The sequence below is a fragment of the Cygnus atratus genome, chromosome 1 (assembly GCF_013377495.2).
Source record: "Cygnus atratus isolate AKBS03 ecotype Queensland, Australia chromosome 1, CAtr_DNAZoo_HiC_assembly, whole genome shotgun sequence".
Lineage (NCBI taxonomy): Eukaryota > Metazoa > Chordata > Aves > Anseriformes > Anatidae > Cygnus > Cygnus atratus.
Window position 1 is genome coordinate 70,601,960 of NC_066362.1, and position 15,795 is coordinate 70,617,754.

General features: G+C 37.9%; 1 protein-coding gene across 1 annotated transcript in view; it reads left to right on the forward strand.

Moving 5' to 3' along the window:
- The window catches only part of LOC118250065 (potassium voltage-gated channel subfamily KQT member 1-like), a 517,473-nt gene that overhangs the window by 89,761 nt on the left and 411,917 nt on the right, over window positions 1–15,795 (forward strand). The window contains exon 11 of the mRNA XM_035550693.2: window positions 12,457–12,571. Within this exon, the coding sequence (XP_035406586.1) occupies window positions 12,457–12,571 (115 nt within the window). The remainder of the gene's footprint in view (window positions 1–12,456; window positions 12,572–15,795) is intronic.

Sequence of the window (15,795 nt, forward strand, 5' to 3'; positions counted from 1 at the left end):
CCTTCCCCCAAGCAGCTCTTCAAGAACTGCTCCAGTATGGGTTCGTACCATGAGGTGCATCCCTTAGGAGCAAACTGCTCCAACATGGGTCCCCATGGGCAGCATCCTGAAAGATCATCTGCTCCTGCATGGGCTACTCTCCACAGGCTACAGCTCCGGAACAGTCTGCTTTTGTGGGGGCTCCTCCATGGGCTGCAGCATGGAGATCTGCTCCATTTCGGACCCATGGGCTGCAGGGGGACAGCCTGCTCCACCAGGGGTGTCTCCACAGGCCACAGGGGAACTTCTGCTCTGGTGCATGGAGCACCTCCTGCACTGACCTTGGTATCTGCAAGGCTGTTGCCCACTCCTCGCTCTCCCAGCTGTTGTACATTTTTTTTTGTTTTGTTTTTTTGTTTTTTTCCTTTCTTAAATCTACTCCCAGAGAGGTGCAACCAACATAGCTTATTGGCTCAGCTCTGGCTAGCAGTGGGTCCCTTTTGGAGCTGGCTGAATCTGGCTCTGATCTGACATGGGGCAACTTCTGGGCTCTTCTCACAGATGCCACCCCTGCAGAACTCCCGCTACCATATCCTTACCATGTAAACTTAATACGCAAGGTACTGCACAATACAGTTTTTTCCTGATCTGTTTTTTTGATGTTAGGAAAAAACAGCTGTTTTGTCAATTGCAGTAGTTATCCAAAAGTGCAAACCATTCCAAGATGGCATGTGTACCTTTGCATTTGAATGACCATAAGGTCCTTCAACCCCTACGCTTATCTTTTCTTTTTTTTTTTTTAATTTATTTATTATTATTTTTTTTTAACGTAAGGATATATGCAAGTAATCTACTTTGCCTAGATTTAACAGATGGAGCAAAATGGGCTAAATCTCAAGTCATTGATGAATGAACACTCAAATTCTTATAAATATTTTTGTTGTAGCCTGTATTTCTAGTGTTTGACCAATGCAAAGGTCGAGGCAGTATTATCTGTTCTATTCCAAGACAGTAGAATTTTTTTTTTTTTTGGAACAAAATAGAACAAGATTTTGTCTTCAAAAGCCTCCCTATGGTGAGGAATTAGCAACCATGCTCAGGTTACATACCCAAGTCAGTTGTGCTCTATCCACTGGACACAAGCAAACTATAATGCTTATCTCGAAGAAAGATCTTTCTGAATGCTTAGGCAACAGCAAAAGTTTGTGAAATCTACTGTGTAGAAAGCCAAGCCAAAGTGATTTGGGAAGAACCCATCAAGGTAATGAAACTGTCAAGTATTTGATCTTCTTTCAGGATGAAAGTTAGTTTTCAAAGATATTATGTAAAATAGAACATTTCTAATGAAAACATTTTCCAGAAATTATTTTATAAACTTCAGTCGTTTGCAGTCTTTTCATATTTTACCTAAAAACCTAATTGCTAGTTTATTAAAAAAAATAAATCAAATGAACAATTCAAGTCACTCCTCAAATTCAACTTTCATCTGGATTTCTATTTGGTATTGGTAGAATCTGCATATGGTTCTTAACGTACTGACACCCTCATGTCCTACAGTGTCAGCATAGGCATCTATATCTCAGTTCTCTGCTTTTCAGGGCTTCATTGCACACTTCTTCAAGGTGGATATTCTTTCCTCCATGAGGAGAGTGGGTCAGTCAAACTGGAAAGTGCAAGGTGTATTTCGTAGAGTGAGGTTTTTCATTCTTTTGCCTGCAAGTCCTCTGGAGGAGAGAAAGGTGAGTGCAATAGGCCTGTGTGTCTCATTACATCTTTCAGTGTGGTTCTCATTGTCACTGTGATTTTCAGGCAAAAATGGTGGCCTGTTGCCAGAGGAGACCCTAAGCCTTGAGAGCTACAGGATGCAAATTCAAATTTTTCCACAATGTCATCAGTACAGAAAGACTTTATGCCTCTGACTGGGAGCATGTGTCAACTGTAGAGATATTGCATACTTTACATATAAAGATAATTATTCCCTTGTCAATTTTTGGTTGCTATTAAAAAAGTGAAGAATACTATGCTAACTAACTATGCTGGGTCCTCTAAAGCTAATCATTTGAGTCTCAAAAATAGGTTCAAGTCTTTTTTTTTTTTTTTTTTTTGGTGGCAGGAAAAGCTTGGTAGCTTATTTGTAATTAAAATAAATTTAAGTAGAACTTAGAACATTCTAAATAACTCCTAATAGCAATTGCTCATAAGCAATGTGGAAAAAGTAGGAATACGGTATGTATTAATAGTGAATGTGCATAGTGACTGAGCTGAAATACATGGCATGAATTTAATATTAAAATAAATGTGTTAGGTTGGTTTACAATGTTTTTATAAAGATAACATATTATGAGAGTTTTGTTTGTGCTTATAAGCTGTTACCGTACAAATTCTATGAGCTAGAAATGTCTTTCAAAACTTCTATAGCATTGGGTACGCATAATAATGTCCATTTAAAATGTCTTTTTTATATTTCCAATTTAGAATTTTACTAACAACAATTTACTACCCTAATACGTCTTCATATGCAACATTTAGCAGTTATGTATTCAGAACAAATGTATTTTGAGATAGAAAGGGAACATTCATAAAATACTGTTTCTTCTTTTCATTTGCAATGTACAGTACAAGCACAACTGGAGATTTAATTCAAAACTATTCAAATCTACTGCAGTCAATATCCAAGAATCTTTTTTGCTGAGCTTGCTTTAAGCTATCATGAATATTCTCTCTAGTATTAAGACTTACTTTAACACCATTTTTCTAGTCAGTACAGAATACACAGATTGGTAAAAATGTTGCATTTCTTGAATTAATGACTAACTGCTAGTTAATGGGAAGTTTTAATTGTGTGTTGCAAAGAACTGCATTAGACCAGGAAATGGTTGGTATATTTCACTGCAATTACAATAACTGGGTTTTGTTTTCCTGTGAGTCAAAACATTTACAAAATTTTGAAGATGTTTCCAACATTACCGTCGCTGCAATTTGTGTGCTTTGACCATTAACAGTCATGAAAAATAAAAACGTTTTCAGACTGGTTTATTTTCTTTAATAGCTACACTAAAACTATACTTCCTTTTTAAAATAAACATTTTTACTATAATGGCAGTTCTGAATCCCATAATGGAAAGTAACTCTATTTATATTTCATGATATGTTCCCTATGTGTAATTCTAAGAGCTTGTATGTGTTAAGAGCTCTCCCTGCAGAGTTAACACGCTGCCAAACTACATTTCACTGGCTATTAATTGTTGCATTCTACAATCAATTCTTCTTGTCTTTTAATCTTAAAAATAATAATAATAATAAGTCATTGGAGAAGGCTCACTTTCAAAGTTATTTTTGTCTTATTTTCACAGACTGCTCTTACTTTATTTTGTTCTCCAGAATAACTGAACTAACAGTTCAGTAATCTTAGTAGCCTTAGTAAGTCAGACGCGTTAGCATAGGTGATTTGAATTTAATCATGATTGCTGATCTCTGAACATATATGTCATTTCCAGCTCTGAAAATGTGTTCAAATCTCTGTGGACACAATGATTGTCCCAGATAAGTGTGTGTGTCTTTGTTTTAATACATAAAATAATAATAATAATAATAATAATAATAATAATAATAATAATAAAAACACCAAAAAATGTGACTGATGTTTCAGCTAGGAGAAGAAATACTTCTCAAAGTTGAAATGAGTCAAAGCACTCTGCTGTAGAATATCAAGAAATGTTGTTTTCTGGACATTTAAATACAATTTGCCTTGTTAGATGGTTTCCTAAAAATACCCAGTCCATATTCCTCTTGGACCACTTGTGGTAGCTTTTGGGTTTTATATATGCAGGAGAAGTAGCTTGCTGCTGACAGATGTCAGCAACTAAGTCTGTGGTGTTTCAGCCACCAAGTGTTAATGGCAAACGTAAACTACTGTGACAGAATTGGAGCTGTTCCATGTATTTGCCTAGTTTTTGAGATGTTTAATGCAAGACTATACAGTATTAAGTTAGTAGGCTTGCAAAGAGGGAGAGACAGAAGAACTTTGTGCAAACACTTTTGAGAGCCCTTACAGGAAACAAGGAATTCTACTCTCTTTGAAGATTGATGTAGGGATTTCTTGTTCATAAAGTTGATTTTATGCAGAGGGGCCAAACTGCTATGTGGCAAAATTAATAGCTAAGCTGTATCCTCTGTGCAATTCACTATGTGTCTCTGAATGCTCCTCCTCCCTCAGCCCACCTTCTAATCAGGAAACTGTTTACCATCCTCTTTGCTCAGTCTTACCAATTATTACCATCCATATGAACCACATTCATTTGAGTTAGGAAGTCTGTTTTTTTCTCCTTAGGAGAAAGAGTTTTCATTAAAAAAAAAAAAAAAGAAAAAAAAAGACAGCATTCATTTTTATATCCTCAAGCAACCTAGAAAGAGCTAGCTACCTGCGATGGATGTAGTCTCTGTATCTTAATCTGAATCATCCACAGAAATATTTTGTCTCTTGATAATGGGAAAGTCCTTTGGGGTTCAGCATAGACCTACTGTTCTCTGACAGCTTTGTTGTTGGGCCCTTTTAGTCCAGTCAGCTCTAAAGTTGGAGGACAGAAGTCCTTACAGATGAATTTTGATGTAGCAATTGGAGGCCATAAGAGCAAATTATGCAAAACTATGGGAAAAGGTGTCTGGCTGGCAGACTTGTATTTACTGCTGAAATGCCATGTGCTTTCTCCTGAGAAAGGCAGGAGGCTCAAGGGAAACATCCAGGCAGTTGGACCACATATCTAGTCATATAGTAAGTATATTATTGGCTAACATGCAGTGTGACTAAATGATGACAGTGGAATGACTTCAGCTTGATCACAGATAGTTGCATTTAGCGCCGTTTCAAAAAAGAACGTCTGACACTTTTTTTTTTGGAACAACTTTCAGAGAAGATATTAAAAACAGCTTCCTTTAGATTTCTATTGCAGGTCATTCCTGTGAAGAGAACCAAAAAACAGTCCTAGGCATGACACAACCAGAAAGGTAGAATTCAAAATTGCTGGATTAGTAGCTCTTCCTTAGCAACACAATTGTTAGACATTTTAAAAAAAAATTAAAAAATCTATTAGTTTGCTCAGATTAAATTGGCCAGGGAAAATCCTTTTGTTAAATTATTGCTTTGAAGGGGACTGAACTGAGTGCAATGGAAAACACAGCTCGATATCTGAACAGATAGAGTGGCACCAACACTGCATGCTTCTATGCTCCATTAATCTCTGATTCTCTTCTGACAGGTCATATCTGAGTATGAGGAGGTACTTACAACTCTTTGTGCAATTGGTCCCTGACCACTTTTCTGAATCTATCAACAAACCTGCTTGTCAGTTAATGCCAAACATTACACAGGTTCAGTGGTATGGACATTCGCCTGTTCTACAAGTTTTTTTTCATATAAAAATACCTAGCTAAATGTTCCAGACTAATATTTTCAATTAAAAAAAAAAAAAAAAAAGTGATTTTGTGCTGAATGTACTTTTTCTAAAGTAGTCTAATATTTATGGTACTATAGAAAATGATTTTGCTTGTGTTTGTGTGAATATGTTGCATCCTTCTTGTTTGCTAGGTCTTACAAGTACGTTCAGGCAGTCAGGTAGGTAACATCATCTTCATATGCATTCAGACATGTTTCATTGTTTTCTGTCTGCATGTTTTCCAGTACTACATGCATTTGTGATTTTGAATTGTGTTGGCACTCATTTGCATCTCTGTGTTGTCCCATTAGACATGTAATGAGTGATCATGGTTCCCTGGAGTGTAAGTCAGTATGCAATTTGGCCTACAGGTTTATCTGAACAGAAGAATGTACAACAAATATAGTCAGCATTAGTGTATTTTGAGTGCTGATTGTTTTAAATCAGATACACAGGAAACCAGATGTTGGCATTTATCTAAAACACTTGCAGCCAAACATGTAACTAAGTACAGGAGCAATAATGCCTGGCACTTTTTGCATATGCTTAGCAATTTGTAGCAAATATGAATCTATTCTTATTCATTAGTTCACTTTATGAGTTAGTCCTTTATTTCTCTTCCACTCCGTAACAGATGTTTTATTCATTGTGGCCTGATTCTACAGGCTTTCAGTGAGCAAAATCAAATTCAGGGAGAACGTTGTCTCTACTGAAAATAAATTTAGATGTCTAAAATTGGGAACATAATGTGTCTTTTTTTAATTGTACCGAGTACTTGTAGCTATCTGAGCTGTGTAGGGGGCAATCTTAGTACTTGATATTTCCAGATGGCTTACATTTGAGTACTTAGGATTTAAAATCCCACATTCAATGCCAAGATTTTGAACATTTCGTATGAAAAACTAAAATAAAAATAGCCCTTTCTTATTTAGGCTAGTACTGAGTACACTCCTGACACTTTAGTTTCACAGTAATAATGAAGAAAAGGTCTCACAATATAATTTTCATAATGAACTGATTCCATCTATGCTAATGATATATTTTGCTGTATTCTTCCAAAGTGACTGCTCAGGTAAACCTGGACACCATTTGACTGCTGAACTGAATAATAATAGCAGATTGAAATCTTTTTTGTAAAGGTAGGCTGGTAGTCAGGCGCCAGACATTTATAGACCCCTTGTCTTTCATAAACCATTCAGTTTCCTGTTTTATGAGGAAAGTAAAAATTTGGAAATGTTTTGGTCTAGGTCCCAAACTAGTTTGCTCTCTACACAGCTTTAAAAATGGCAATTTTCAGGCAGTGAGGTGATAGGAGTACTTGCCACAGGAAAAGAAGACAAGGAATGATGCTGCAATGTCACAGGTAGTTTGTCCCTGCGGATGGAGGAAGTATAGTAACCCCATGTATTTTCTGTCAATGTACAGCCTTACATATAAAATTATACAGATCACGTTCATGTCTCAGACATTCATTATATAGAGTAGCAGAGCCTGGTGTTAGGAGAGAGAATGTTTTAACAGTACAACTTCAGATCTAAAAGTTGTTAAATAATTGACTAGCAGAGTCAACTTTTAGTCTGGGTTGATCCCCCATAGCATGCATGTAGAATTAAGATACATGCATTATAAGTTTAATGCAGATGTCAGAGACTGGACTGACAGTCATTTTTCAGAGAGGCCTCCTTTTCTCTTTCTCCATTGACTGTTAAGAAATTAGAGCTTTCTGATTTAGGCCTGACACTGAGTGAGCAAAAATTAAGAAGTTTTCCTTTTTTTTTTTTTTCTTAGAACTATGTCACCCATAGTGTATACTATGCACATTTTCTTTTACAATGATAACTACTGTGGAAATAATTTAAGCAAACAATTAAATGGCTTGTTGATTAAGTGTGCAGAACAGATTTTTTTGCAAGTGCATATGCAATTTAAGAAATTAAATCTTACTGAATGTCTGTTGTAACAGAAAACTGGTTTTAGGCACTTGAAAGAAAAAAAACCTAGACATTTGATCTCACTGTAAAGAAGCTGATAAGCTTTGTTTTCCATTGTTAAATATGTAACTTGATTTACAGATGAAATTGTTTCTTTATTTTAATATTTCTTTTGAAATTGTTAGTAATGAAAAGTTTTATTAAAGCCTACAGAGTGGTTGAGGTATCAGAAAAAAAATGATGATTTGATAGACAAGGATCTTAGGTTAGATAAAGCTAAGTGGCATTGCAAAAATCTCTGGGTTACATTTGAGTGTGTTTATTATGTTCTCACCATTTTAGGAATTAGCATTAAATAAAAATAGAGAAGTGTATGAGGCCTAGGTTTTTTGCTGTTCCATTTGAGTTGTTTTGTTTTATGGATTCCTATGTCTGTGACATTTATCGATGTTTCTTGTATGGTTGTAGATATTCTATTTTATATTTTCAACTCGCTGTTTACAACTGTTCATGCTCAGAAAATATTATAAATCTTATAACTGAGTAGGTACAGCTTTTTCATGTCATGAATAGGATACAAGAAGGAAAGATGGCTTCTCTTCTTTCCTCCATATTTTTTTGCTTCACTTCCCTGCTTTTCTACAAAAAAAAAAAAAAAAAAAAAAAAGATTAATTTCCCATAAAGTCAGTCTGGAAAAGGAAAGCTTATTAAAATAAATGTGGAGAAGGAAGATGTAGTTGTTCTGGCTTGGTTTGCAGCTGTTACAGACTTACCATATGTAGTAGCTGGACCTTATAACTTTGGATTTTATTTCTGGAAAGCGTCACTGCCATGTGTTGAATGTATTTTAATGCTCCATGTTTCCTCAAAATGAAAACATTATCATGAATGATTATTATGAATTACTTCATTGCTCAGAAGCTCACGGCTTCTTGACATTCAAAAAATGTTTTCATTCCTTTTTGTGCGATTCAGGGAATTTTGATTTATGATTGAACATTGCTGCTTAAATGACTTTTGGAAGTTCACTCAAGGAAAGTGACAATTACTTCAGAAAATGAGTTGGTTCCAGAAATAATGTTTCAAATAAGGTAACTGCTCATGACTCTGCCAGTCACCTTAAAGACAGAAAAGTATTTAGAACAAGGGATATGATACTTGCATTTACAATTGATTCTGATGTTTGGATGTGTGGATCAGAAACCATTATTAACAGGTTAATATTTTAAGCAGGAACACATAATTAAGGGGTGGTAAAAGCATAAAAGGATTTAGTATTAAGTAGATCTTATTAGGATTACAAAGATAAAACCTGTATTGTCTTATAGTGGCTTAATACTAAACAAAACATGAACCTGAACAGACTCCAGCCTGAGTCAAGTGCTTCTGAGAGTAGTGGGGAATCTGTGGGGAATCTTCTAATATCACAATACAAATGTTAATAGCATCAGAGCTGTGATTTCTGCTTGAACTTGCTGTTCAGGAACAGCACTTCTATGAAAAGCTCTTCCTTCTGTTAGTATTTGTGGATGCTAAGGGCAGGTTTTTGAGATAAATCTATTTTGTAACCAAACAGGCAAAAATTATTATGCCCACAGATATGTGTTGGGAGCATTGGGGGGGGGGGGGAGAGCGTAAGCAGAGAGAGAATGTCTGTGACATGGCACAAATACTTAGTTTTATGGAGCAAAGTGGACGTCTTCCATTCAACTAATGAAACAAGGTATGGAGTATACACTACAGAGCTCCTGTTTGTATGAAGTATATAATCACAGCCCAAAGCATTGTCTTTTTCAAAATGATTGTAGCAATGAAACATATGTGCAATACCTGTGGGGTGAGACTGTCATAGATGATCATGGTAAAGTCTTCACCAAACAGAAAATTTGCCTGTTTATGTCCCCTATGTAAAGAGGGAACAAGAGCTTGCTGTGCTTGTGAAGATTACCAAGCACCAGCTGAGACCATTAAGCACAGGATTATATTTGCCACGTGATTGCAGGTATATGGTCAGAGAAGAAGGGGCTTCAGGTGAGCTGTGGAGTAAGAGCAGAGCTGCTCTATAGTGCTCAGCACAGAATGAGGAGAAAGTGTGGGATTCAATACTGGCCTGCTACTGTTGTATCTCTTTTCCTATAAATATCAAGTTATGGGGCAAAAAGCCAATGTAGTACTGAATGCCTCTCATAGAAGGAATTAGCAAGCAAATGTAAACAGTTGAATAATCAGTTTTCTTTAAGAACTGTGGATGCACATTGCGGACAGCAGTGTGTTGAGACATGGACACTTCCAACTTATAGTGGAATAAATGGTGGATCGCGACCGTGGGCTTCAGGAGAGCAAACTTTGGCCTCTTCAGGGATCTACTTGGAAGAATTCCATGGGTTAGGGCCCTAGAAGGAAGGGGGGTCCAAGACAGCTGGTCAATATTCAAGCATCACTTCCTCCAAGCTCAAGATCGGTGCATCCCATATGGTAAGATGGCAAGCAAAGGGGGCAGGAGACCTGTGTGGATGGGCAGGGGTCTCGTGGAAAAGCTCAGACAGAAGAAGGAAGTTTACAGCATGTGGAAAAAGGGATAGGTCACTTGGGAGGAATATAGGGACACTGTCAGAGTATGCAGGGAAGGCCAAGGAAGTGTGTTCCAACGAGGAAGGCCAAGGCCCATTTGGAATTAAATCTGGCAAGGGATTTCAAGGACAATAAGAAGAGCTTCTTCAAATACATCAGTAGAAAAAGGAAGAGCAGGGATAAAGGAAAAAAAAATAATGAAAATTTCAGACCTTGGAGACAAAGAGAGGAAGTCTGGAGAAAGGAGGACATGCCCTCGGTCAAAGAGGGTCGGGTCAGAGATCAGCTAAGCAAACCTGATATCCACAAATCCATGGGTCCCAATGGAATACACCCACGGGTGCTAAGGGAGCTGGCTAATGTTATTGCTAGGCCACTTTCCATCATCTTTGAAAGGTTGTGGAGAATCAGAGAGGTGCCTGAGGCCTGGTAGAAAGCCAATGTCATGTCAGTCTTCAAAAGGGCAAGAAGGAGGACCCGGACAACTACAGTCAGCCTCACCTCCATCCCTGGAAAGGTGATGATGGAGCAGCTCATCCTAGAGGTCGTTGCCAAGCATGTGGAGGAGAAGAAGGTGATCAGGAGTACTCAGCGTGAATTCACCAAGGGGAAATCATGCTTAACCAATCTGATAGCCTTCTATGATGAGATGACTAGCTGGGTAGATGAGGGGAGAGTGGTGTCTGTGGTCTACCTTGACTTCAGCAAGGTTTTTGATGCTGTCGCCCATAACATCCTCATAGACAAGCTCAGGAAGTGTGGCCTAGATGAGTGGATGGTGAGGTGGATCGAGAACTGGCTGGATGGCAGAGCTCAGAGTGTTGAGCTTGGTGGTGCAGTCTAGCTGGGGGCCTGTAGCTAGCGGTGTCCCCCAGGGGTCAGTACTGGGTCCAGTCTTGTTCAACTTATTCATCAAGGACCTGGAACGGAGTGCACCCTCAGAAAGTTTGCTGAGGACACAAAGCTGGGAGGAGAGGCTGATATCCCAGAGGGCTGTGCTGCCATTCAGAGGCACCTCGCCAGGCTGGTGGGATGGGCTGAGAAGAACCTCATGAAGTTCAACAAGGGCAAATGCAGGGTCCTGCACCTAGGGAGGAATAACCCCAAGCACCAGTGCAGGCTGGGGGCTGACCTGCTGGAGAGCAGCTCTGCAGAGAGGGGCCTGGGAGTCCTGGTGGACAGCAAGCTGACCATGGGCCAGCAATGTGCCCTTGTGGCCAAGAAGGCCAACGGTATCCTGGGGTGCATTCAGAAGAGTGTTGCCAGCAGGTCAAGGTAGTGATCCTGCCCCCCTGCTCAGGCCTGGTGAGGCCTCACCTGGAGTATTGTGTCCAGCTCTGGGCTCCCTGGTACAAGAGGGACATGGAGCTACTAGAGCGAGTTCAGAGGAGGGCTACTAAGATGACTAGAGGACTGGAGCACCTGTGATACAAGGACAAGCTGGGAGAACTGAGCCTGTTTAGCCTGGAAAAGAGAAGACTGAAGGGAGACCTCATCAATGTATATAGATATCTAAAGGGAAGGTGTCAAGAGGATGGAACCAGACTCTTTTAAGTGGTATCCAGTGAAAGGACGAGAGGCAGTGGGTGCAAACTGAAGCACAGGAGGTTCCGGCTGAATGTGAGAGGGCACTTCTTTGTTGTGAGGGTGACAGAGCACTGGGACAGGTTGCCCAGAGAGGTTGTGGAGTCTCCTTTTCTGGAGATATTCAAAACCCACCTGGATGCCATCCTGCGTAATGTGCTCTAGGTGATCCTGCTCAGCAGGGGGTTGGACTAGATGATCTTCAGATGTCCCTTCCAACCTTGGCCATTTTGTGAACTCAGACCTGTACTTCATGAAGATGAGTATTTGCTCAAACTTTTTAAAACAATTATTTTTCATGACTTACAAGGCTAGTTGCACTTTTACAGTCTGAGTGAATTCCTTCATTTGCTGGTCATTGTATATATTCTTAGTCTGTAGTGAAATTTGTAGCTTTCCTCTGCTTTGAACATAAGCAGTATGTTCAAAGGGGCAGTACCGTCTTTGTTATCCATTGTAGTTACCCTGTTGAGTTTCCTGAGTTCAAACACCTGAGGCTTTAGCCTGAGAATTTTTGAACAGGGATGAATACAGTGATCAAATAAAGTACTCAATACAAAATGCAGTTATATGATGAAAACAGTAAGTTTAAAGAAGGATTTTAGAGAAATTTAAGCATACATATCAGGTGGTATTAACTGCAGAAAGTCCAAATATTTCCATCTATTGGCATGTCCAAATTGAAGTTAAAGATAAGGTGAAATTCTGCTTACAAGTAGGTAGCTCTCAAGAAGAAAAGCTTGTTTTGTAAGAGGTTCCTGTGTATTTGAACTGTATATGTGCACTTATGTATTTTTGTATGGCATATGTTAGGCATTGATTTCAGTGATTCTGACCAAAAAAAGCCATGTGACATATTAGAACCATTTCTCTAATTTACTGTACAATGTCATAAGGGAAATAATTTGTATATATTGTCACCCTAATGTATTATGATCTCTTCGAATTATTTGTGCAGGGAAAAGACGTTTAGAAGGGAACACACAAGAAATGTCACGAGCCAACAGCTTCACTGATGACATTGACCGTATAACAGAAGAGTCACCACTGCCAGCTGTATCTGATGTGGCACAGTAAGTGGAACAGTAGCTTTCAGTAGCTTTTTAATTGATAATAAAGTGCATTTGTATTTGCATTGTATTTGTCACTGAATAAAAGTAGTATTCTTTGACTGGGCTTTGACTGCACCAAGTGATTATGAGGTAAGTAACTGTATGTGAATGTTTCTATAATATGCTTAGCTTTAAGCTTATTGGAAGTAGTCAGATGTTTGGAAAGAGAAGAATTGCCATACAATGGGTGGCTTACAGTCTTGGTGTCTTTTTTTTTTTTTTTAAGGCAGATAACATTTTCTCATGCTGTGTTTCACAGAGAGGCTTATGCTTTGTAGAATTCTGAAGTGCTCCTAGTATGTTTAATCTATAAATTGATTGGAAACATAAATGAAATACTTATGCATAAATACAACCTGAAAATGTAAAGGCCACATTATGTGTAATATTGTAAGGAAATTATGTTGGAAAAATACGAAAGTTGAATTATTAAGGAGATACTGATCGTGTCTGGATTGACCAGAACAGAATGTCCCCATTACCAGTGAGTTTGCTGTGACTGTTGAGTGAACTTCTAGGTTGCTCGTCTCAGATTTGGGAAATGCTTATGGCACTGTTTCTTGAAATAAGTATGTTAGTATCTGCATGCAGAACTCCTCTGTTTGTGTTTTGATGGGATCTTGAGTAACCTTGATGTTTTTTTTTCTGTGCAATATACAGAGGATAGAGATACTAGGGGACAGAGAATCTGGAGTATTTCAAATGTGAAGTGGAGCAATACAGCAAGGCCTGGATGGACCAGTGCATCCAGATATCATTTTCAGGCTTTATCTTATATGCAGAAACTGATGCAAACAATGCTGGTGAATAGAACTTGTGTTAGCCATAATGTATGCCCTAAAGACACGGTAAAGCTGACACAACTTTGTGAAGGTCTAATTATTGTTCAGATGTTATATTAATGTTGATTAAAAAACTTGCCAGAGTTTACACTTGCAAAAGAGCATGGAAATGTCATTGGGAACACCTTCCAGTAAATGCTTGAATATAATATTACTTTATAAATATTAAGATAAGCTTTTATTGAGTTCTTTCAGATAGAATGTTGGAAAAGATCTTGCACATCTGTCCCTCCAGTGGGAGGTAAAATCTTGTGTCAGATTCATGCATATGTTCCACTTATTACTGGGCTAACAAGTTGAAGGATACTCTGCTGGTGGAAAATGTTAATGTTATTTTAGTTCAAAGTTGCCCAAAAGAAAAATAAGAAATAAATGTACAATATATTTGTCAATCTAACAAAAAAAAATAGCATATTAAAATTAGTTAAAAAATGCAGGACAAAAATGTAATGCACTAAACTTGCCGACCTGTTTCATTTGATTCTTACTGTATGATAGGAAAATGAAACATTTATAAGAAAAATGGAATTGGAATTCAGAGCAGTGTGTGGGGCAAGACAGAGCGATTAAAGACATTTGCAAGCACTTTATAGGAGAACTAGTACATGTTGTGAACTGTTATTTTGGCTTCAGACCACTAAGTTAAAGGTGCTGAATTTGTTTTTGAAAACAGAGGTCAGCAGGGTTTAGCCATAGAGTTGGTGGAAGATTCTTGAGGACATTGTAAAAAAAACAGTTATGTCAGTTGGGTGATTTCATGTCCAAAGGAAAATTTTTAAGGCTTTATGAATCAAAAAAAAACTTGAAAAAAAAAATCTGGAAAACAAAATTTTAAAGTATATTTTTATGTTCTCATGCCAGCAAGACAGGATCAAGAACATTAGCAATGACAGAGGAAACTGTTTTGCATGGAAATGGCATTACATTCTATTGCTGTGTACTGTTTATTCTTAATTTGCAGCGGTAGCTCTGGTATTCAGATAAGGGTAGTCTACAGATTTAAGAGAGAAAAGTTTCACACACTATTAATTCTATTTATTTTTTTCAGTTTTTATCCATTTGAATTTCCTACTGAAACTATCCACTGAGGACTAGATTATCCGATTTATCTATTTTTTAAGCTATTCCTTATTAGTTCCACAGGATGGACATATGGTGAAAGCTTTCTTCTCCAGAAGAAGTGACCAAAGTTTGCTTTATGGCATGCTTGTCATCAGGTTAAAATTCAGTAGATTTATTTCCAGTCTGAGAAAGGCTGAAGGGCTTTTCCCTCAGAGAGAAGGTGTTTAGGAGCAGGATGCCAGAACAATTAATGCAGCATGCTTCCAGGGGAACTTAGAGGAACAGAGCAGTTAAGAGTAAGCTGTATGTAGACAAATTATCCTGGTGGCCTACATACAGCCTATGTAAGCTGGTCATCATATGACTTCACATGAGCGGCAAAATAGAATGTAGCCTGTTTTTATCTAAGAAGATACATCTAGATGTAAAGGAAGCATTGAAATTTGTATTTCCTGGAGAACAGAAGAAAGGTTGTAAAACTGTTAAAATTTTTGTGCTTTTATTTTGTTATTATTTTAATGATATCTTCATAAGTTTCTTCACTCCCAGCAACTAAGATGTCAGGTATGGGAGGTGACCTGATGACAGAGGGTTCCTCAAATTTGGTTGACACCTGTAATGCTCCTAGAGATCCTGACTGGAACACATGACTGTACTTGCTAGTTATGGTACAACATCAGGACTCCTGTCTCATGTTCTCTGACCTCCTGTGCAAATGCAGTGGATTAAACCAACTGCATTTGCCTATATGTGAGAGACAGTCTTAGGTACACAGGACAGAAAAGAGGGCAAATGAAATGGGGTATGCTGTTTATAAGTCTTGCTCTTAATGAGTGTGTTCTGTCATTGTTGGCTGCGAATTAATATAATACTTTTCTGAGACACAAAAGTGTGTTTGAAGTCTAGTAGGAAAGCACTGAGGATGAGGGGTAGAAATGTCATGAACTGATTGCCAGGATTTGTGACAACTCTTCTCAGGGGTCCCAGTAATATCCCAGCTATGCTGGAGGATGTTTTAGGGAACAAAGATTGTTGCTTGTCTTCAGACAAAGATAATTATTGACAGCAGTATTCAAGACAAATTTTAAAGCGATGTTGCTCCAATCTGTAGTGTGATTGCTTTTTGCATTTTTTTTTTTTTTCTTCATATGATTACTTTCTGTGCAGGTAACTCGTAGAGATTATATGTCTATTAAATCTATGGTAATTATACTGTGCTTTTATGCATGGTATCCTGGTGCTTGTAATTTCACAACATGGTATTTTGGTCTAAATCAGAGA